Source organism: Acomys russatus, chromosome 6 (genome assembly GCF_903995435.1).
Source record: "Acomys russatus chromosome 6, mAcoRus1.1, whole genome shotgun sequence".
NCBI lineage: Eukaryota > Metazoa > Chordata > Mammalia > Rodentia > Muridae > Acomys > Acomys russatus.
This window is the reverse complement of record NC_067142.1, coordinates 31,730,948-31,753,352: the sequence shown is the minus strand read 5'-3', so window position 1 is coordinate 31,753,352 and position 22,405 is coordinate 31,730,948. Positions and strand designations below refer to the sequence as shown.

Below are 22,405 nucleotides of genomic sequence, written 5' to 3'. Positions count from 1 at the left end.
CTCATTGAAGTATAAACCAGGACTCTCAGGAGATCCAGAACTAACAAGTTGGCAACACCATGCAGTGTGAGTTAGTGTAAGTTAGTCTAATATGGAATATTCTGAAAATGGTGAGGTTATGAGGACATTTAACATATTAGAAGAATGACCATTGTATAAGAGGGCACGGGGAAATTTCTGCTTTGATACTTTGACAGCTCAAAGGGACATGCATTTCCCCTAATTCACTTTTGGTTTCCTTCAGCTAAATGTTTCCTTTCTTTGCCATCCCCTCTCCAAATCAAACAGAAGCATGAACTCATTTATCCTAAATATAGCTGGAGCTGAACAAAATACTTTTTTTTTCATGGGCATGAACACTCTTCAGGTAGCTGTGTCCTGCTCCAAGAATTGAGCTAAGCATCTCCATTATTCAACAGATGAAAGCCTGTGGTGAAAGAGTGGTAGCCAAATCCACAGCAGCCACAAAGCCCCCAGCGGGCTCAGCATCATAGGAAGCTAAACTTAGAATCCCTGGAGTCTGCTCCCAGCTCCACATCAAAACCAGTGGAGAAGAAAGAAAATCTGGAGAAACTGCTTAAGGGGAGCCTCATCTGCCACAGGAAAGAGCATGAGAAACTAGAGAATTTCAGCCAAGAAAAGGCCGCTCAGGTATTGTAATCCCAGTACCCTCCTCAATTATGAAGGGGTGGGGGGCCTGTACACACACACACACACCATCTATCAGCAGAAAGCATGGGAGCTCTCAGTAGTAAGAAATGTGCTCATATATACACTCAAGGAACAACTTGTACTTTTCTTTGTTGTGACTTTGTTATATCAATTCAATTCATGGAAGAAAAATAAATTAATTTAAGAAGCTAAATGCAAGGGGCTGTGGAGATAGCTCATCGGGTAAGAGCACTTCCTGTGCAAGCCACAAGACTCGAGCTCAAATACCTACTATCCCCAGAAAGCCAGGCATAGTGGGGTGGCTTGTAACCCCAGTGGTAGGAGGCAGACAGGTAGATCTCAAGAGCTTGCCGGCTGGCCAGCCTCACTAAAACAGTAACCTTCAGGTTGAATGAGAGCCCCTATGTCCAAAAATAAGGAGGAAGGACTGGAAAGTTGGCAGAGCAAGTAAGTACACTGGCTGCTCTTCCAGGTGATCCAGGTTTGAGTCTCAGCACCGCACCGCAGCTAACAACCCTATGTACTCCACTTTCATGGGATCCAGTGCCCTCTTCTGGCCTCCACAGGCACCGCACACATGTGCACAGATACACATGCAGGCAGAACACTAATGCACATAAAATAAAAATAGATCTTCAAAATAGAATGAGATGGAGAATGATTGAGGAAGGCACCTGACATACTGCTCTGGCTTACAGACACACACCAAAACCAATCAATCAATCAATTCAAATAAAACACTAGAAATTTAACCAAAATAGGGCTGGTGTGGCTCAGCAGTAGAGTGTCTGAAAACAGAGGAAACGCACCACTAAAAATGGACCGAGAGAAAATGGGGATTGTTATATATTCCTCTCTAGCACATAAATATATAAGAAACAGGCCAGGCAGTGTTGGTAGAGGCAGAGGCAGATAGATCTCTGTGAGGTCAGCTCCAGGATAGCCAGGGCTACACAGAGAAACTCTGTCTCAACCCCATCCTACCCCCCGAAAAAGGAATCAAGAAACACGCTGAAGGAACTGAGAAGATTGCCTGCCAGACTCCTACCCTGATAGAGAGACCAAGTATCTCAGAAGAGAGGTATACAGTGAGATACTAACAAAGGCAGAAGAACTATCCCAAGTGGGCCAGCCAAACGAGCCCGACTCAAGCAGCACTGCCAGCCACGGTGATGAGCCCTGAATTTTGAGCACTATTGTGCTTTTTTAATCCTACCTGCTCTGACCCAACTATCACATCCTTCACCAACTCCCATTTGGGTCTAGCCATGGTGTGGTCCTAGCTATCTAGAAGCAAAGGAAGGCCAGAAAAAGAGAGAAGGCCTTCCTGTGTGAGGCAGGAATGGAGCAGCAACACAATACAGAGATGGCACAACACCTGTGCTTTCTTTGGGAGTTTACATAAAAAAGCCAAGGTATTCTTCAAATGAAAGGGCAACTTTGTTCCCTTATATTGAATCAGACCAGTGTTGCTTGTCCCTTATAAGGCTGGGAAATGAGCTGCCCCATTCAGTAAGTTAACAGCTAGTGTTCACATTCCCAGCACTCAGGAGGCAGAGGCAGAGGCAGAAGGCAGAAGGCAGAGGCAGAGGCAGAGGGCAGAGGGCAGAGGCAGGTGGATCTCTGTGAGTTCGAGGCCAGCCTGGTCTACAAAGTGAGTCCAAGACAGCCAAGGCTACACAGAGAAACCCTGTCTCAAAAAACCAAAGAGAGAGAAAGGAGCAGGGGATGGCTAGAGACAGTTTTAGCAATCTCTTCTTACTAAAACAAAAGGGCCTTCTAACTTTGATAATATCTACTCTGTAAGATCTTGCCAAGATACACAGATCACATTTCCTTTCCTGTCTGTTCCCCAGGGCCCTACAGTATGCTGAGCAGAGGCAGGCATGAAACTGCTACCCCTGTGCTCATTCAGCTCCATGGATTCCAGTCCTCTCAGCCTGTGTTCCTTCCAGAGCCCAGAACTCAGCACCAGACTACTGTCCTGAAAGTCAGGAAGGAAGCTGGTGCAGGCGTGTGTGAAGCTGGTACCTGTAGGAGAGCATGGTGCATTGTCACCTCGAGCTCAGCTAACCCCTGAGCAGCATCCTCACTGTCTTCTTGGACCTCCAAGTCCTCCTCAGGGATGGTCTCCCAGTTGTCCTGATGTGCAGCCAGCGTGTGCACTAGTTCATACTGACCGGGAAGTGCCAGGCTGACCCGAGTCTGAGTCCCATAGGTGAAGCGAAGGCGCCGAAGCTTACAGCTCTTGTCGGTGTCCAGCTTGAGGGTGGGCAGCACTTGCACCCCCAGCAGCAGGTTCAGCAGCTGGCACTTGGCATTACAGTCCTGGCCGAGGATCAGAATGCAGGGAAGGCAATCCACCATCTGCTGGAGATACTCCTCTTCCTTAGGCGGGAAGGAAATGCAGCTCAGCTGGCCTGGTTGGGGAGTAGGGAGAGTGGAGGAAAGAGAAGTAGATATAGAGTGAGGGGTACAGAGACTCAACTAGGATGGCGGAGTCCTAGAGGGAAAACATCCAGGAAACGTCTGGCTAAATCAGGTATTGGGAAAAGGCACTAGTTAGAAAATGTTCTTCAAATGTCAAATAGTCACCTGGCATCATGGAAAACAAACTTCCTACTTAAAAAAGGCAACAGTGAGCTGACAGTCCCTCCTCTTTCCTACAGAGGAGGGACATCTTAAGGAGTTTACAAGGATTCCATCACAAATGCAAGGTCACTAAATGGCAATAACTGGGGTCTGAGTCCAAGTAGAAACTATATTCTAGATATATCAAAATCAAAACCTTCCTTCTGAGGCGCAGGGCAGGAGAGACGGCTCAGCAGTTAAGAGCACTCACTAGCTGCTCTTCCAGAGGACTGGGGTTCAATTTCCAGCACCCACTCGGCAGTTTACAACTATCTGTAACTCCAGTTCCAGATGATTTGATATCCTCACACAGATAAATATGCAAACAAAACACTAATGCATATAAAATAAAGATAAATAAATTTAACTTATAGAAAAATAATACTTAGCTGCACTGGCCTTTTAGGTTTTAGCTTATGCTCCTCGTTTACACTTATTTTATGCCTAAATGCTAGTACATACACACATGGGGCAAGCAGTGAAAACCTCTCTGACATGGCATGAGCTTTAAAGTGCTTCCAAGTTCATCACCCTGGTAGCTGACACCAGCACCCCAGCTGCCAAGTGTTCTCAAGACATGTTCTTTGTAAGCCATGAGTAAGACAAAGGGACAAAACTACCCAGCAGGATAAAATCTAGGCAAATCTAAGAGATGTGATCTCAAAAATAATCTCCTCTGAGGATACCACCATTGATCTAAAGGGCTCACTGCCTCACACAGATTCCAGTAGTATTACAGAGACCAAACAGCTTGAACACCTGCTTGGGAAATAATATGGGATTGGTTCCTAGAAACCCACTCTCAAATTGCTTCAGTTAAAGGGATCTCCCAACATCTAAGATTCGGGAAGGCCAACCTTTGAGCCAAACACACATGTCACAATTGAAGCTTAAGGTAATTATACAGGGATACTATTTGCTTTAGTCACCTAACAATCTATTATATCAAACTATTTGTGGGCTGTTGTTCCTGAGGCAAGAGGCCTGACTCACTGAAAAGGTAGTTCTTCTTCAGAACATACCTGCCTCATGCTCTCTTATCTTCCACAAGTGACGTCACCAGAAGGCTCAAGAGGTCTGTCCTCCCTAAGTCTCTCTCCACATTTATTATGGCCTTCTGTTTCATGTCTATGAGTGCAGCACCCTGGCCTCAGCAACACTAAAACAGGAAACCTCCTCTTCCAGGAAAGAGACGGGCTCCTCTAAAAATGTAGAGAACATTTCCTGAGTGCCTGTTTCTATACACGGTATTTAACAAGTACAAGAGCAGTGGTGGCGCACGCCTTTGATCCCAGCACCTGGGAGGCAGAGGCAGGCGGATCTCTGAGTTCAAGGCCAGCCTGGTCTACAGAGTAAGTTCCAGGACATCCAAGGCAACCAGAGAAACTCTGTCTCAAAAAAACCAAAACACGAAACAAAATGAGAGTGAACACCAGGCTACTGGTCTAATCTCTGGCCTACATTCTAAAGCAGGAAGGCACGTCCAATTGTCTGTGTGACTACTTAGCAAAGAGCAATGGGCAAACCCTGAGTCTCGTGTGCCTCTGTGTACTCTACACCGTAACATATACCATACAGAGCAGAGGATCTTCTATTACTGTTTCTAAGAAGCAAACCATAAAGAACCTTCCTATTCCTCTGCACCCTCGACACCCAACACAATGACTGACAGTGTTTGAATGTTGTATATTTGTTTTGTCTAAGAACTCATAGGTTGAGTGATCTGCAAGCGAAATCTTCACCATGAGTCTCCTCAACAAACCCAAGAGTGAGATGACCCCAGAGGAGCTGCAGAAGCGGAGGAGGAGGAATTCAACACAGGTCCCCTGTCGGTGCTCACACAGTCGGTCAAGAACAACACGCAAGTGCTCATTAACTGTCGCAACAACAAGAAGCTCCTGGGCCAGGTGAAGGCCTTTGACAGGCATTGCGACATGGTGCTGGAGAACGTGAAGGAGATGTGGACTGAGGTCCCCAAGAGCAGCAAGGGCAAGAAGAAGTCCAAGCATGTCAACAAGGACCGCTACATCTCCAAGATGTTCCTGCGTGGGGACTCAGTGATCGTGGTGCTGCGGAACCCACTCGTCGCGGGCAAATAGAGTGGAGGTCCTCCTCCTGTCTGTGAGAGCTCACTGTCTCGCTGCCCTGCCAAGCCCTGCCCCAAGAATGGAAATAAAGCCCTGTGTGTTTTTGTTTGTTTAAAAAAAAAAAAAAGAATTCATAGGCTGTGAAGAGTTGTCTACAGAAGTGACTCTAGCATTTACAAAGCACGGCATCGTGATGAACAGTTTTAAGCAAACCATCATTCCTAAAATCACCATCTTTACACAGTGAGTAGCTGTGGGGAAAACAGAACTGCAGAACTGGAAAAGATTCTAGCTAGTCTGCCTTTACTCTTGTCTCCGTGTCCCCGTTTTCCTCTTTTCCTAGCCCTTCCCAGGTTTTCACTTAAGTGCGTAAGTGTCTGTTCCACTGACAACCTTAACATTCCTATTATAAAAGCACTTTTATAAGTACAGCAAGCCAACAGCCTTAAGTGAGTTCTATCACGGTTGCTCCCTCTAGCAGAGTAGGTAATAAAGAAAACCAACTAAGCCTCTTTCAGAACACCTCTGACACAACTATCAGCAACAGGAAAGCCAATAAAGCATGCTGCACCAGCCCAAACCACAGAGACACGCCCCATTATTCATCTGACCCAAATCATCACCTTCCCATGCTCCATCTCTCCTGCAAAAATAGTCTGAGACACAAACTGCTACAGTCAAAGCATCCAAAACTACTGCAATGGCAAGGGGGCTGCGGTTGAGCCCAGTTCTGCCCCCTGTTTCCAGGCACCCTGCCAGGATTCCATGTGCAAGCTGAGCTAGGAAAGCCTTCACCATGGGCACTGCTGTCTCCTGTTTTTCAACATAACACTATCCAAGTCCTCTCCTCCTGCATGAAGCTGTAGCCTTTCGTCTGTAGGATTTGAAGAAGTGTGTGAGAGAAATGAAGCTGAAAGCAGATGGGATGCTCTTCCTTCTCTGGGTACCTTTGTGACAGGAGCGCAGCTGGCAACAGGAGCAGCTGTGGGGTGATTTTCTGATTCTTCCTTACACTGCTTATCTATGAACTGAGAGAGTTTGACCATCTTTAATACTCTTTCCAGTATCAAATTCTAGTTTTTAAAAAATTTATTATGTATACAGTACGCATCCAATCACATTATAAATGGTTGTGAGCCACCGTGTGGTTGCTGGGAATTGAACTCAGGACCTCTGCAAGAGCAGTCAGTGCTCTTAACCACTGAGCCATCTCTCCAGCCCCTCAAATTCTAGTTTTAGCTGGTCTGGTTATTGTTGCTATTCTGAGACAGGGTCATACTGTGTAGCCCTGGCTAGTCGGGCCAGTAAGTAGATAAGGCTGGCCTAGGATTCAGAGATCCACATGCCTCTGATTACTAAAGGTGTGTCACCATGCCTTGCTGCTTTTATTTTTCAATTGTGCATGAATTTAATAATGAAAGCTCCTCCTGAACTACTATTAAGTACAGATCAACAGTGATTAGACTAGCCAGAGGCTCTAAGGACCTACAATGCACTCTTAGCACATTCTAAAGAAGAGAATAAAAGCTGTGCCTGACATTGGAGGGAGGGAGGCAACCTGCTTCTGAGCTGCAGCAGCTGCCTCCCAGACACTTACAGGGCTTGTGAGTGAATCGGGTTTTCTGGTGATTAATACACCCGCATCTGCATATGGACTGCCAGAAGGTAGCAGTGGGGGGCTTCTCAGCTGGAGCACATTAACCCTGCCAACTCTGACTACAGGAAAATTCAAATCAAACTGCCCTAAGTGCAAACCAAGGCTTTATCTCTCCGACTTTTCTTCATGGTGATAGTTCTTAAATACAGAGTTATCTTGACTGAACTTCCTTCTAACAAAGGCTTAGGAGGAAGAAGTAAGCCATTGTGTTTATTTGTTCTAGGTAATATTTTTTATCTCTTTATAAACACTGATCTCTGTTTGCCTGGTCTCAGTATACTCAATTCTGCCAGCTATGTTTTGTCCTCATTTATAAATTAAGAAATAGACTTTAAAAAACAAAACCAAAAGCAACCTAGGCTTCTCTGCGGAGCTGAACACGCTGTGCAGAGCTATACCTTGGTCTCAGCAGCAAGACAATGCCCCCACCAAGACGTTTCCCTGTGAGTTCAAGGCCAGCCTGGTCTACAAATCAAGCCCAGGACAGCCAAGGCTACACAGAGAAATTCTGTCTTGAAAGAAGAGGGGGAGGGGAAAACAACCCTGTCTTAAAAAAACAATAAACAAACAAACAGGGGCTGGAGAGATGGCTCAGTAGTGAAAGCACTTACTGCTCTTCTAGAGGACCTGAGTTCAGCTCCCATCCCTCTTGTCAGACAACTCACAATCTATCTCACAATCACTCATGTCACAAAACTCACAGCAGACAATGCAGGCGACTCTAGTTCCAAGAGATCCAATGCTCTTTTGGCTTCTGCAGGCACCTGACACTCATGGTACACACAGCATGTACATGAATGAAAGTAAATCCTTTTGGTGACCCCAGCTGGTGTCATTCTACACAAACCTGAGTGCTACAATCATGTTCCCTGGCTTTGGGAGTCATCATTTGTGCAGCTCCATGCACACAAAACTAATTCAATCCTTCATTGTGCTTTGCTCTTGTTCCTGGTTTTGCCACAGGAGACCGATTATGACCCTTGAGACAAAGAAGGAAAGGTGTCACTGCCTGGCAAGGACTTCAGAGTCACTCAAGTCTTAATTCAGCTGGTGCCCAAGCACACGTGCTTCCCTCCATTCGTTTGTTAGAGACAGGGTCTCATTCTGAGCTTAAGCTGGGCTCAAATTTATAATCCTCCTGCCTCCGCCTTCCTACTGTTGGGATTGCCAAGTGTGTGCCACCACAACCAACCTTCAGGGCCTTCTTTCTTTCCTTTCTTTCCTTTTCGTCTGTTTATATCAGTTTTAACTTAACTTCTATATATAGTATGTCCTTTTATGGTAAGCTACCATAAGCCCTGTTTAAAAGCAAATGAAATTGATTTTATAATTATTGAAAGGAACCATAACACAAACATACATTTCCACAATGAGTAGTGATGTTTTACTTTTACATTAGCTACATGTGCGAAGAGTAGAGGAAAGGATCCATCCTAAGTGGAAAAAGAAATGCTGCACAGTCTTTCTACTACAGGTTTCAAAGTATTGAGCTCTGAAATTCCCAGGAGCTTAAAGAAAAATTTTCTAAACGAGAAATGTATTTGTCATTTCTAAAGAACTCTCTGAGTGGGCTGGAGAGGTGGCTCAGAGGTTAAGAGCACTGACTGCTCTTCCAAAGGTCATGAGTTCAATTCCCAGCAACCACATGGTGGCTCACAACCATTTATGAGATCTGGTGCCCTGTTCTGGCTTGCAGGCAGAATACTGTATACATAATAAATAAATCTTTTTAAAAAATAATAAATAAAAATAAAAAAGAACTCTCTGAGCATCCACTAGATAGAAGAGACTGAATGATACAGGAGGCACCTGGCTTACGTTTGGGTAGCCTGAGTTGTAAAGCTCTAGGACCAAGTAGGCCAGGAACTGTGACGGAAGGGATGGTATTTGGAGGTGAAAAGCTGAAGTGCAGACAGCTCTTACTGAAAGCTCAAGCCCAGCTGATAAAGACTGGCTAAAGCTATTCTGTGTGACAGCCCTGGGAAGACCTTCATGTCTTAAATATATACAGGTTGTCCTAGACTGGAAAGAGAAAGGAGGCCTCCCTAGCAGCTGGTACCCCCAGGAGCTACGTTAAAAAATAAAGACAAGTTCCTTTCTGAGTGAAAGTGCTCCTGGCACCACTACAGTGCACAGGGAACAGAAACACACCAGGCAGCTAGGATGTTACAGATGCAGAAATGGAAACAATTCCTAGAAGGAAGCCAGGCATACACTCCACAAAGGTCTTAGGTTCTGCCACTTCTAAGAAAGCATATTAAGTTGGGAACAATTCAAAGTTGAGGACACACCAGCCTGAAAAGGGACTCACTAACCAAACAGGATAATTAATGCATAAAATAAAAAAAATACTAAAAGTTGTGAACTATTCAAAAATTCCCAGATCCAAATCCACACAATATAAAGAAAGAAAAGATCCTCTTTACAGCAAAATAGCAACAGGCAGACAGAAAGAATGGTGGACAAACTACCACTGAGCAGGTGAAAATTGTCAATGGGTGCTAGGTCGAGGGCAGTGGCTCTCAGCCTGCCTGGTGCTACAACCCTTTAATGCTGTTCCTCGTGCTGTAGTGACCCCCAACCATGAAGTTATTTTGTTTCCACTTCATAGCTAATTGTGCTACTGTGATGACTCCTAGTGTAAATAGCTGTGTTTTCCAATGGTCTTAGGAGACTCCTGTGAATGGCTCCTTCAACCCTGAAGGCGTTGGAACCCATAGGTTGAGAACAAAAGGATTTTGAGAAAGAAAGGCTTTTGAGGTATCGGCTATTGGTGAAATCTAAGAATACATTCCCACAGAAGAGGAATCGAGAGCGGAGGGAACAACAGTGAAGTTACAGTGGAGACCTAAATGACCGCCACCTAACTAGTGACCAAGTTTAACGTGTCCAGAAGGCAGACAGCAGCACATAATCTGCGAGGTGAAATGTGGCAGGTCATGTCTCTAAAAATCTTGATGAGGCCTCACAACTGAGTCTCGTGTCGCAAGTAACATGCAGATCCAGATTAAGATCTTCCTACACAATGTAAGGCCTTTCCCTTAACTTGTCAAAGACACAGATGTCAGGCAAAGGGCCAGGAAACTGCTCCTGACTCAGGGAGTCTGAAGAGGAGTGACGACAACTAAAAGCAATGTGTGTCCAGTGGAAACGCGAGGCACATGTGTGGGGACCATCAGTGCACCCCAACGAGGCCAAGGACTGGAAGGCAGTGCATCCCCACTAACTTCCTGATTTGGAGAGCTGCATATGTGGAAGCATGTCCTTGTTTGGGTGAGGTGCACTGGAGTGTTTAGAGATGAGACAACCTGCTGGCATCTTGTTCTTAAAAGGCTCCAAAGAGATGAGACATAATATGGGGAATATGCATCAACTGGGGAACCATATGAAGCAAATAGATGAGCCCTTTTCATGCTTCTGAAAGAGTATGTGCCTTTGAAAGTATTTCAAAATACTTTTTCTTTATTGACCCCAAAAAACATACCGTAAAGACACAGGTCTAGATCTCAGGAAATAAAGAGACCAAGAGACATACTTTGACCCTACAGGGGAAAATCTTTTGTTTGTTTGTTTGTTTGTTTGTTTGTTTGTTTGTTTTCCGAGACAGGGCTTCTATATATAGTCTTGGCTGTCCTGGATTCACTTTGTAGACCAGGCTGACCTTGAACTCACAGAGATCTTCCTGCCTCTGCCTCCCAAGTGCTGGGGTTACAGGCATGTGCCGCAGCCCACAGCTTTGCTATATTTTTAAATAGCTTAATAACAGTTCCTTAGCCAGGTTGTGGTGGTGCTCACCTTTAATCCACGAGGGAGGCAGAAGCAGGCAGATCTCTGTCTGAAGCCAGCCTGGTCTACAGAGCAAGTTCTAGGACAGCCAGGGCTACACAGAGAAACCCTCTCTTAAAAAAGAAAAAAGATAAGAAAAAAGAAAAAAAAGTTCCTTCCTTGTCCTCACTCCTGCCTGCCCTCCTGGATCTTCCTCTGGCTTACTGCTCCCTCTTGGGGAAGATGGTGTTTTCAGGGCAATAATCTAAGTAGTTCAGAATGAAATTTAGAATCCAGATCTGTGAGTCAAGGCAGCAGTACTCCAGCAGATCTGCTCATAAGCTCACTAGTGAAGAAGCCTGCAGAGAAGCTTGCCCTTAAGGTGCCTGCAGTGGCCCCTTCTGCTCCCTCAGGAACAGCATCCTCCCTCCCACACTTTAAAAGACCGCTTTTCCAGGTTGCACTGCTAGGAATTCTCTGTCTCTCCATGGAATAAGCACCAGAGAGCAAGACAGTTGTTCTTTCAAGAAAAAGTAAGGGCTGGAGAGATGGCTCAGAGGTTAAGGGTACTGACTGTTCCTCCAGAGGTCCTGAGTTCAATTCCCAGCAACCATATGGTGGCTCACAACCATCTATAATGTAATCTGATGCCCTCTTCTGGCCTGCAGATGTACATGCAGGCAGAGCACTGTATACATAATAATAAATAAATAAACCTTTAAAAAAAAAAGAAAGAAAGAAAATAAAATGAAAAAGTGAAGCTAGGCGGTGGTGGCCCTCGTCTTTAATCCCAGCACTCAGGGAGGCAGAGGCAGGTGAATCTCTGTGAGTTCAAGGGTAGCCTGGTCTACAGAGTGAGTCCAGGAGCCTAGTATGCCAAAACCTTTTCTCCTCCTGGACATTTTGCTCCCCATCCTTCCTTGCACTTACTTTTCTTCACACACTAAAAGCTAAAGTTTTCCTAGAAAGAAAACTCGGAAACAGCTCAGCTATGCTCTCTCTAATCTGAATAGAAAGTTTTCACAGAAACAAGTCTTGTATCCTCGCTGCAGCTGGGCTCTGCAAAGTTGGGGCAGGGGATGGGGTGGGGAGGAAGGGGGAGAGAAAGACAGAGGGAGAGAGGGAAAGAGATGGAGAAAAAAAGAGAGGAAGAGAGGGAAGGGAGGAGCCCTGGGAAATTCTATCCCTACTCTCTGGGTAGAAAGGATAAAAGCCACCAAAGTGGCATCAATCTGACATAATAAGACATTAAAGCTCTTAATCTGATTAATCTAAACTTAGATACTTTACATCCAGCCAAGTAAAGAAATAAAAGGCACTTTTAAAAAGAAACGGATTTTAAAACTCGAAAGCTTTTATGAATACATGACCAAGACATTCTTCCTCAGAACAATTCTGATGCATCAATTAGCTGGACGTGTGAAAAGCAAAACAGCTCTGAAGTCCTGCTTCCATCTTCCGCCCAGAGAACAGAGCCTCAGGGAAGAGAAGCACAATTCCAAAGCTTCCCACAGCCATGCGGCTCAGGCTGGGGAACACATCCAAACCATTCATTAGCCGAGAGAGGGCAAAAAGTATACTGCGTAAGACTGCCGCTTCAGACAGGGACAGCAGATGCCAACGGCTCCCCACGCCATGGCTGACTTCCTTCAGAGTTTTGGTCTGAAGTTGAGAGGATCATTATGCACAAGGGGACTTCATCAGAAACCCTGACTTATACAGCTCAAAGCAAGAGTAAAACCACCACTACACATGTTCTCTGTCAGGCCTCAAGTTCCAAGAGCCCAAGACCACCAAAGACATGAATCTTCAAGCCCAGAGAGGGCCTGTACTGAGATGGGTGCCCCTAGACAACACCTGCTTCACACCCACCATATTATCGAGTCCCTATACCACAGGGAAAAAAAACAAACCCACTACCCTAAGGGCTGTTTCCTCACATGCAGGGTAAACTCACCTTGGGTCTTGCAACTCTTATGTGTGGATAGCCCATATTTCCACAGGAGCTTCCCGCTCTTTAAGAAAGGCCGAGACGGGACGACCACTTATGGTAATGGATGCATTCTGCCTTGAACCACACAGACATGACAACCATCACTATCCACAGCGTGTGCGGGCTTCCTCAGCTCCTTTTCAAAGTGTGCTGCTCCTTCTAGCAGTCAAGTAAGCTCTCTCTACTACTGAGCCAACCCCCATCCCGCAACTCTTTTTATCAATGCCGTAGTGTGTGTGTGTGTGTGTGTGTGTGTGTGTAAGAACATTTATGCATTGTGAACATGCCTGTAGAGGTCAGGGGACACCTTACAGAAGCAATTGGCTTTTTTCCTTGTACTGTATGGAATCTGGGGGCTTGAATTCAGGTCTTCAGTCTTGTTTGTTTGCTTTGTTTTGTTTTTGAGACAGGGTCTCTCTGCATAGGCCTGGCTGTTCTGAAGCTCTATCTGTAGACCAGGCTGGCTTCAAACTCACCGAGATCTACTGAGATTAAAGGTGTGTGCCACCATGCCCAGTTTAGGTCTTCGGGTTTCTATGCCCTACCGCATCCCTTCAAAGACAGGTGATAGTTAAGTGGGCAACAGTCTGTAGACTATTCTCCACAGGGGCCAATGAAATGCTAATCCTAACTGCAGCCTGGAATGACCAGCCTCAGGCCGGTGGGTAGAATGGCTTACACACAGAGCTGCCGAGCGCACGAAGCTTAAGGACGTATTTCTCATACCCTGATGGCACTGTGCTCTAGTTGGTACTGCATGAAAATCGTTCTTTGGGACATGAAAAGAATAATTTTGGCTAGGGCACGAACTCTAACTCCAGCCCAGCCAGGTGCCGTGGCTCATGTCTGTGGCCTGGCTACTCCAGAGACTGGAGTATCAGGATCGCACAGGCTTAGGAGTGTAAGACCACCCAAGCAAGCAACAGAAGGAAAATCCACCTCGGAAAAGGCAAGCAAACAACAAGGAACACTGGAAACATTGTCTGCAAAGCAGGGCCTGGTGGGTCTGCCCCCGGCAGCTGGTGCAGCGCTGCAGGCAGCCCCGCCCTCTCCACTCTGCTGCCACAGCTGAGAAAGTGGAAGCTAAGGAAGAAACTGAGGAGCCTCACAAGGACATGGTGGTGCTGGGGTTTTGAGCAAATCTCTTTTTCTAACATGTTCAAGAAAAAGTTGAACCTGTAAAAACAAGAGTGGGGTGGGGAACCTCAAGTCTAACCAACCACCTATCAAAAGCACATGTTTTAAAGGATCCAAGTAGCAAAATATAAGTGATTCTATAAAACTCCAAATCTCTTAAGTGTGTGGAAATGTTCTTCTGAAATGAAAATTAAATTGCATTTGATTTCACAGCATCATTCTAGCTTCTGCCAGAAATAACATAATAGATACTTTATACAAAGTATATATTAGAGATTATATACAAGGCAACTCCCTAAGCTCTACTGGAGCAGGGACACAGGCAGAGAAACAGTCCTCTGACACACTCACAATCCAGTAGGCACAGGAAAATAAACATGCTACAGCTAGCATGCAAAAAGTAATCAAGACATAGTTTGCAATCAGATTAAGCAGTGAGCACAAAGTGAAACATATTTTTCTTTGCTTCAACAACATGTTTTTGAGGTTTTGTTTTGAAAAGATAGTTTTGTTGTTTTTACAGTGCTAAGGCTCAATCTTGGGGCCTTGCACGTGGAAAGTAAGTGCTCTACTGCTGAGCAGCATTCTCAACCCTCAAAGACTGCTTTTGAAGGCATTTACCACAGGGAGAGCCATTATTCTCTTAGCCTACTGAGGCAGAACATGGGAGAGGGCGAGTTCACAAACAAAAACCAATAACTACACTGGATGTTTATTTAAATTCGTAGTTTTTTTTTTAAAGAGAATTTGTTTAATTTTAATGTCTGTGTATGAGTGTTTTGCCTGCATGTATGTATGTATGTATGTATGTATGTATGTGTATTATCATCTGTTGCAGTACTTGAGGAGGCCAGAAGAGAGCATCAGATCCCTTGGAACCGGAGTTACAGAAGATTGTGAGCCACCACTGTATGGGTGCTGGGAATCAAACCTGGGTGCTCTGGAAGAGCAGCCAGTGCTCTTCACCTCTGAGTCATCTCTCCAGCCCCTTACATACATGTTTTCTTTACCGAAGTACTAGCACACGCTCAGCATGGTTGCCTCTATGAACTTCCAACAATTAAGGCTGCCTGCATGAGGCCTGCACAAGACAACACCAGTCAATGTGCCAACATGGGGAAAGGTTCACAAAACCCCAGCCTCACTGCTGAGGGAAAAGCAGTTTCTTCAGAGATAAGCTGTATAGGTTGCCCAAGCCTAAATGCTCAGCCCTAAACCCATGAACAGACATGCAACACCAGTTGGATGCAGTAGGGTGTGTGTGTGTGTGTGTGTGTGTGTGTGTGTGGTGTAGTGCCTAGAAGAAGAGGAAATATATCTGAATTTAAGAGGAGGATGTGGGGGAAGCATGAAGGGATTGGAAGGAGGGAAGTGTTGAAATAATATAAATACAGTATATTCGCACGTGAAGTTACTTTTAAAATATGGTTCACAAATTTCTAAAATTAGAATAGTGTATCCGGCATAATCTTAGAAGACTTTTTAAAAATACTGTAAAAATCTGGGCATTTCAAGTCTATAACCTCAGTACTCAGGAGACTGAGATACAGAAAGTTCTTTGCCTCAACAAACAAACAAAACCCAAGGCTGGAGAACAAAGCAGCCAAACTGAAATAAGTACCAATAACTTGGTACTTCCAGGCAGGCCTGTAACTCACTGTGTAGCCTCTAACTTGTAGTGATCCTCCTGCCTCTGCCTCCTGAGTGCTGAGATTATAGACGTGCCCCATGGACTGTGCCTATAACCCCAGTGCTCAGGCAGCAGAGGCAGGTGCACAGAGCAAGTCTGAGTCTAGCCTAGGCTACAGAATGAGACACATTGCCTCAAAAACACAGAATTACTTAAAACTAAACATGGTAAATGATAATAAAGACCCTTATGAAGTGTGACACTTAAAGGCAGTGTACACTACAGCTTGAAAACAATGTTTTTCCTTTTAGGAACAGGCATACCTTTATAACCTTTGAAATAGGAGGCGTCCCTGTGCCACGGGAAACAGATTTTCTCAGGCAAGGACGATTAGGGAGGTAGAAGACAGACTAAAGGGGAAAGGGTGCAAAAAAGGCTCAGAGAAGCCATTTCCTCCCATGCTTCTGATTAGCAACAGGGGTCCCTAAAGCCTTGAGGCTCAAGGACTCGTAACTAGGTGAGGAGTCTGAGGAAGGCCTGCCACACCTTCATTGAATGAGATAAGGTCCCCATTGCAGTAAAGCATGGTTCCGAAGTAGGACTCATTTGTAACAGTCTGCAAAGACTGCATTTATATCCCCAAGCCAGGTCAGGAAAGCACAGGAGCCACAGAAGCAGAGCTGGGCCTGGAGCCTGGAGCCCAGAGCCCGGAGTCCGGAGCCCGGAGCCCGGAGCCTGGGTCTAGACTTGGCTCCGGTACAGTGCTGTTTTGCCTCACATTCCATCTTCCTGTTTTATTCTCCCCCTCCCCTCCAAGCCCATGCGTCCACTTGCTAAGCCGATGTTCACCACCTCCCACCACAGGCTAGAGCCACATTAGTACCTACACCCAAGCTGTAGTGTGCACTGTCTCTAAGGGTCACAACTTGTGAGGTGGGCATTATCATTCCCACAGCATACAGTGAGGTACAAGTGATCCTTTTTTGTTTGTCGCTTTGACTTTTAAGATAAGGTCTCACTATGAAGCCCGGGCTAGTCTCGAACTCTCTATATAGCTCAGATTGATCCTGAACTCAAGATGCTCCTACCTCAGCCTCCTGGAATGCTGGGGTCACAGGCACAGCACCATTGCTGACTAAACTCTGTGATACAGATTTCTAGGACAATTTTCAGTGTTAGTGCTTAGCAATGCATCTATACAAAAGAGTGACAAAAAGAGGGCAAAGAATGCTGAGAAACACATTTATCAGATAACAAGACGCAACCAGCTATAAATACCTGAGAATTAAAGTTCATTTTAAAAGGCCTATACTCAGGTTGGTGTAGTGGTGCACACCTTTAATCCCAGCACTGGGAGGCAGAGGCAAGTGGATCTCTGTGAGTTAAGAGGCCAGCCTGGTCTACAAGGTGAGTTCCAGGAGAGCCAGGGCTACACAGAGAAAACACTGTCTTGAATACATGAATAGATAGATGGGTAGGTAGGTAGGTAGATGGATAGATGGATGGATAGATAGATAGATAGATAGATAGATAGATAGATAGACAGACAGACAGACAGACAGACAGGCCAACCTATGATCTAGCCATTCTACCTTCCTGTTTTCCTTTCAGCTTTATGTGTTACGTGCATATAAATTTACAAGAGATTGTACCTCAGCAGAGGACCAGTGCAGGCCTCCAACTTCTTTTTGTCCAAAATACACAAAAAGGTGCTCTGTAATGATGGCAATTATAACTAGTTTTTCCTACAAGGAAAGTGTAAGCCAAAAGTATAATTCCCACACCTGGGAAGTGAGACAGGGTTACAGGTTTGAGGCCAGCCTGGGCTAGATTTTGAAACTCTGCTGAAAGGAAAAGGAGAGAGAGAGAGAGAGAGAGAGAAGAGGAGAGAGAGAAGGAAGGACTGACATCCACCCAGGCACTCACATGTCTATGTAATAAAGGCTATTGTGGGGGTGGGGCATGTCCCTGTAATCCTAGCGATGAGCTACAGAGACGGAGGGAGCTCTTGAAGGACCAGTCTATCAGCTGAAGCTGTATCAAGAGTGAAGGGCAGCTGCTGCTTCCCAGCACCTGACCGGGACTGCTCTAACCCTGCATAGTATTAACGCCAACAATCCTAGAGGGAAGGATCACAGCCCCCATCTCCAGATGAGGAAGCTGCGACACAACATAGCTACGGTCAGTTAAGACCAAAGGGAGGCAACACAAATGACAGCGTTTCAACCAGACATACATGAGTCATTCCAACTTCTTAAATGGAGAGGTTTAGGGCAAACTGCAATAGCTAGAACGTCCACTGGATCATAAAATAAGATAAACGTGTTTCCTTCTCCTATTTTGTAATTCTCTACCCTGCCTCTCCTAACAGGGTTCAATGCCTTTATCTCATTGCTTCTGAATGCTCTGGCAGGAGCAAAAAACAAAAAACAACACACAGAAATGATTTGGGCAACAAAGGGAAAACTGAATCAATGAATCTTCCTTTATGGTTTGGTTTTCTTTGTATAAGCAAAACTACTCTCAAAAACACATTTTAAAAGCTCTACTTAATCCATCTCGCTACCATCGCCGCCCACTACACAGCCCAGGCTGACCCGCAACTCGCAATCCTATCTCAGCCTCCTGAGCACTGGGGTTGCTGGCATGCACTGCTATACCTATTCCGGCTACCCTTCCTTCCTTCCTTTCTTTCTTTCGAGCAGGAAGAGCTGTGTGAGACAGGGTTTTGCTAAGCAAACCTCATTGGCCTGGAACCCTCTACACAGCCCAGGCTGGCCCCAAACCTAGCAGAGATCCTTCTAAGTGCCTCCAGTGCTGGATCACAGGCACACACCACCCGGCCTGGCCTTCCATCTACATTCATGCACTGACTTGAGTAAATATAAACCTACCAAAAATAAGAGAGAAGTTTGGAGTTCTTCCCAGTTCTCTGTCATTGAAAGTGAAGGGTTTTAAAATGGTGTTATATATTATGACAAATGGTATAGAAAGAAACATAATAAATTGCTTTACTATGGTTGCCATCTTTTTAGTCCAATGACTTCAAATTATAGTCAGTCCCTGATCTTCAGTTGCTCAAACACCACACTGCATTGAGGAGAGAAAGACTTGTTAAGAACTGGGTGCCCCTTTCCCTCATGTTCTGAGTCCTTATTAATCAGAAACCAACACTCACAAAAGAAAGTTGAGACGGCCTCCGAGTGACTTTGACCTTACCAAAAAGCTCCAACCAGCACAAAGAGGCCACTGTCCTTTACAGGCTGGTTCTACTTCCTACCACCTTTGCCCAAATAACTGGCATGACAGCATCCGTCATCTAGGCACAGAAAGAAATACTTAAAACTGTGGCACAGCCTCACCCCCAAACGTAAGGCCCACCACGATGACTAAGAGGCATGGTAGGGGACAAAATCAAATTGTTCCCGATCCTGTCATCTGTGGCCTCCTGGGATTTTATAGAGATGGGCACATCCCAAAGGGTGAAAAAAGTTTAAGTATGCAAAAACTAGATCACGATGCAGTCAACCAGAAAAGCCAATTAAACAAAATACAAAGGTGTTTTTGTATGTCTTAGGTCTGCCTTTAAAGAAAACAAAAGCCAACCAAGATGCTTGAAATTTTGAAAATCTCCATTGTTCTAAGTTAAATTAATTCTGTTTTTTTTTTTTTTTTTTTTTTTTTTTAAGGAGTAACTCTGAAATAGTCATTTTAAAGTAAGAGCAAAAACAGAGGGCTTTTACAACAGGGCGTCTTCTGGTGGAAGAAGTGACTGTTAGGGCATATCCTTTGGGCCCATCTAAAAGTATGAGCTGCCTCACTAGTGGCTCCCTGCTGGCCTCACAAGTCAGTTCCTCCAGTTTACCCCTAGGCAGCAAGTCTCTGGATGTGTCAAAAACACAACGTCAGAAAAGGTAGTCACCACCTTAGTAGTGCTCTTTATCTCCTGAGGTAAAATCAGATCTTTAGCTGGGCAGTAGTGAGTCAGGGACAGGTGAATCTCTGTGAGTTCAAGGCCAGCCTGGTCAAAAAAAAAGGCAAGTCCAGGACAGCCAAGGCTACACAGAGAAATCCTGTTTCAAAAAAAGCTTTAAAAAATAATTGTGTGTGTGTGTGTGTGTGTGTGTGTGTGTGTGTGTGTGTGTGTGTGCGTGTGTGTATGTTGGTGTATTATGGTCAGAGGACAACTTTCAAGAGTTAAGTTCTCTCCTGATCAACTCATAGCACCACCATCAGGCTTGGCGAGAGGTACACTTACCAGCTGAGCCATCTTGCTGGTCCAAAACAAGAGCTCTTTAAATTGCTATCCTGAAGGCCCGGGGTGGTGGTGCACACCTTTAATCCCAGGCAAAGGCAAGAGGATCTCTGTGAGTTCGAGGCCAGCCTAGTCTACAAAGTCAAGTCCAGGACAGTCAGGACTACAAGAGAAACCTTGTCTTGAAAAAAACCAAAATAAATAAAATAGAATAAATTGTTATCCTGGGCACCAGAACAGTATCATTGAAGGCCCTATGGAAACTTACAGTATGTCTTGAAATTCACCCTTCTGGAGTCTCAGACACAGTTAAGATATTAAACATGCAACTAAGAGTATACCTTAAGTCCAAATTTCTCACCAGCAACTAAATTCATATTTCCAAAAGCGTTAGTAAAACACCTGTATCAAATCCCAGAATCTTTGACTGCCAAATTAGACTCTTAGGATCCACCTACCACGGTTAAACAACCCGAATCCACGAGACAGAGCCTGGGACATGGTATTTTTTATACACTCCTGAGGTTATTTTAATCTACACTGCAACTTGAGAATTATTTTAAAACCAAGGACATATCTGATATTATGTTGTCCCCATCCCCCACCCCCACACACACACCTATCTCTATGGGACGGCAGTGGCGTTTCCCTTTCATCAAAGTCCTAAGGAGACCAATTGAAGTTTAAATGTAATCAAGGAAGATGAAAGATCTTGCAGTATTTAAAGAGATTTGGGACCTCTGGCACATCCCAGGAGGGGGGTAAAAAATAAAGCCAAGAAGGGCAAGTTCTTCAAAGGCTGCACTCCACCCCCAACAAGAACAACAACAACAAAAAAGCCTTCCTTAATTCCTTCAACATCAGCGTAAGTAACATCTCAGACTAATTAACTGCTGGCTCCCATCAGATACCCTTTTCTTTGGCAACTTCACAGGGCTGCTTCTTGACTGGATTGCAAGCACTTTACACACCCAGACCCAGCGCGTGCACACTCATCCCAGTGCAGTCCAAAGGCGTCCGGGACTGCATAAGACCCAGCGCGTGCACACTCATCCCAGTGCAGTCCAAAGGCGTCCGGGACTGCATAAGACCCAGCGCGTGCACACTCATCCCAGTGCAGTCCAAAGGCGTCCGGGACTGCAGAACACCCAGCCTAACGTGCCTAGCTGGGAGGGCACAGTCCCCAAACTGCGCACCCTCAACTCAAAGCAACTTTCCATCTCTCCTCTTAGCCTTTTCGGATTCTCCCTCCGGGCCTCGAGTCCTCGCTACCTCTCCCGCAAGAGTATCCTCCCACCTCATCTCAGATCCCCGAGGCCCAGGCCCCGCGCCGCCCCGCGACCCACTCCCACTGGCCGCCGCCTCCTCCTCCTCCTGGGTTGTTTTGCTGACAGAGATGCCACCCTCCAATTTTCCTCTCTCCTTCGGGCCTGTCCTTACCCGCTGGCAGCGAGGCTTCGGAGACGTCGCCGGCAGGGCCAAGCTCGGCCGCGCCGCAGCCCGCGGGGGAGGAGGGACAACTGTGGCTGTGGGAGCACTTGATGTCGCGGAAGAACTTCTGGGTCTCGCGCAGGTTCTGCCGCAGCCGTCCCAGGTAGCGGCGGTAGCGGCCGAAGCCCCGGCACAGCTCGCGGATCATTCCGCCGCCTCCCGGACCGGGGCCCGAAACGGACTCGCCGGCCCACTGCAGCCCGTCGGCCTCCATTGCTCAGCCCGCAGTCTCCGCGGCTAGCTGCGCCGCTGGCCCGGCCCCCTCCTCCCGCCCCCTAGCGCTCGGGGAAAGCGGAATCCGCCCCTTGACGCCCCGGCCCACACTCCGCGGGGCCTCCAGCCACCGCCACTGCCACAGCCGTGCAGCCAGGGCGCCCGGCGCTAGCCAGAACCTTTCTCCGCTCCCCAGCGGAGCAAGGGAAGAGCTCATCGAGGCACCGTCGCTGCGCGGGCTCCTGGGACTTGTAGTCTGGGCTGGGTGGAATGCCACAACGCCCACAGGGAAGCGCGGGAGCGGTGGAGCCGGCTGATCCCTATGCTTGCTTATACTCGTTTCGTTTAAAATAAGTTCTTGCTCTGTACACAAGTCCCTAAGGGGCGGCAGAACCTGCTGAGTCTGAACGTCGGCAGAAATGGGGTACCTCAAATCTAGGCGAAAGAATTTTAATAGTAGGAGGAAATAGGAGTGAGGCCAGACTAGCTCTGTGGTCACTCCCAAATGGACACAACAGATACTAGAGAATTGATTGAAAATACCTTAGGAATAGTGAAAATTCTTGTTTGTGTTACAGTCTACTTTTTTATTTTTCCTGCTCTAGATGTGGAAAGTGGGGTTGTGAAAGGGTGGGTGAGACCTAACAGGACAGTTAAGTTTCTTGTAGAGCTGGCTCGGTAAGGGGAAGTTGAGGTCTGTAGCCTTCTAAAACTCTCTCTTCTCTCTCTCCTCTATCTCTCTTCTTCTTCCTCCTCCTCCTCCTCCTCCTCCTCCTCCTCCTCCTCCTCCTCCTCCTCCCTCCCAACTCCCCTCTCCCTCCCCCCTCCCTTGTCTCTGTCTCTCCCTCCCTCCCTCCCTCTCTCTCTCTCTCTC

The 22,405-nt window shown here is 46.2% G+C and overlaps 1 protein-coding gene and 1 pseudogene across 1 annotated transcript in view; one reads left to right on the top strand and one right to left on the bottom strand.

The window, feature by feature from the left end:
* The window catches only part of Dstyk (dual serine/threonine and tyrosine protein kinase), a 50,166-nt gene extending 28,457 nt beyond the window's left edge, over positions 1-21,709 (bottom strand). The window contains exons 1-2 of the mRNA XM_051147379.1: positions 21,268-21,709; positions 2,704-3,092 (exon numbers count right to left, since the gene is read on the bottom strand). Of these exons, the coding sequence (XP_051003336.1) occupies positions 2,704-3,092; positions 21,268-21,532 (654 nt within the window). The 5' untranslated portion in view covers positions 21,533-21,709. The remainder of the gene's footprint in view (positions 1-2,703; positions 3,093-21,267) is intronic.
* On the top strand, positions 5,047-5,457 carry LOC127190397 (small nuclear ribonucleoprotein Sm D2-like; annotated as a pseudogene).
* Positions 21,710-22,405: the final 696 nt, after the last annotated feature.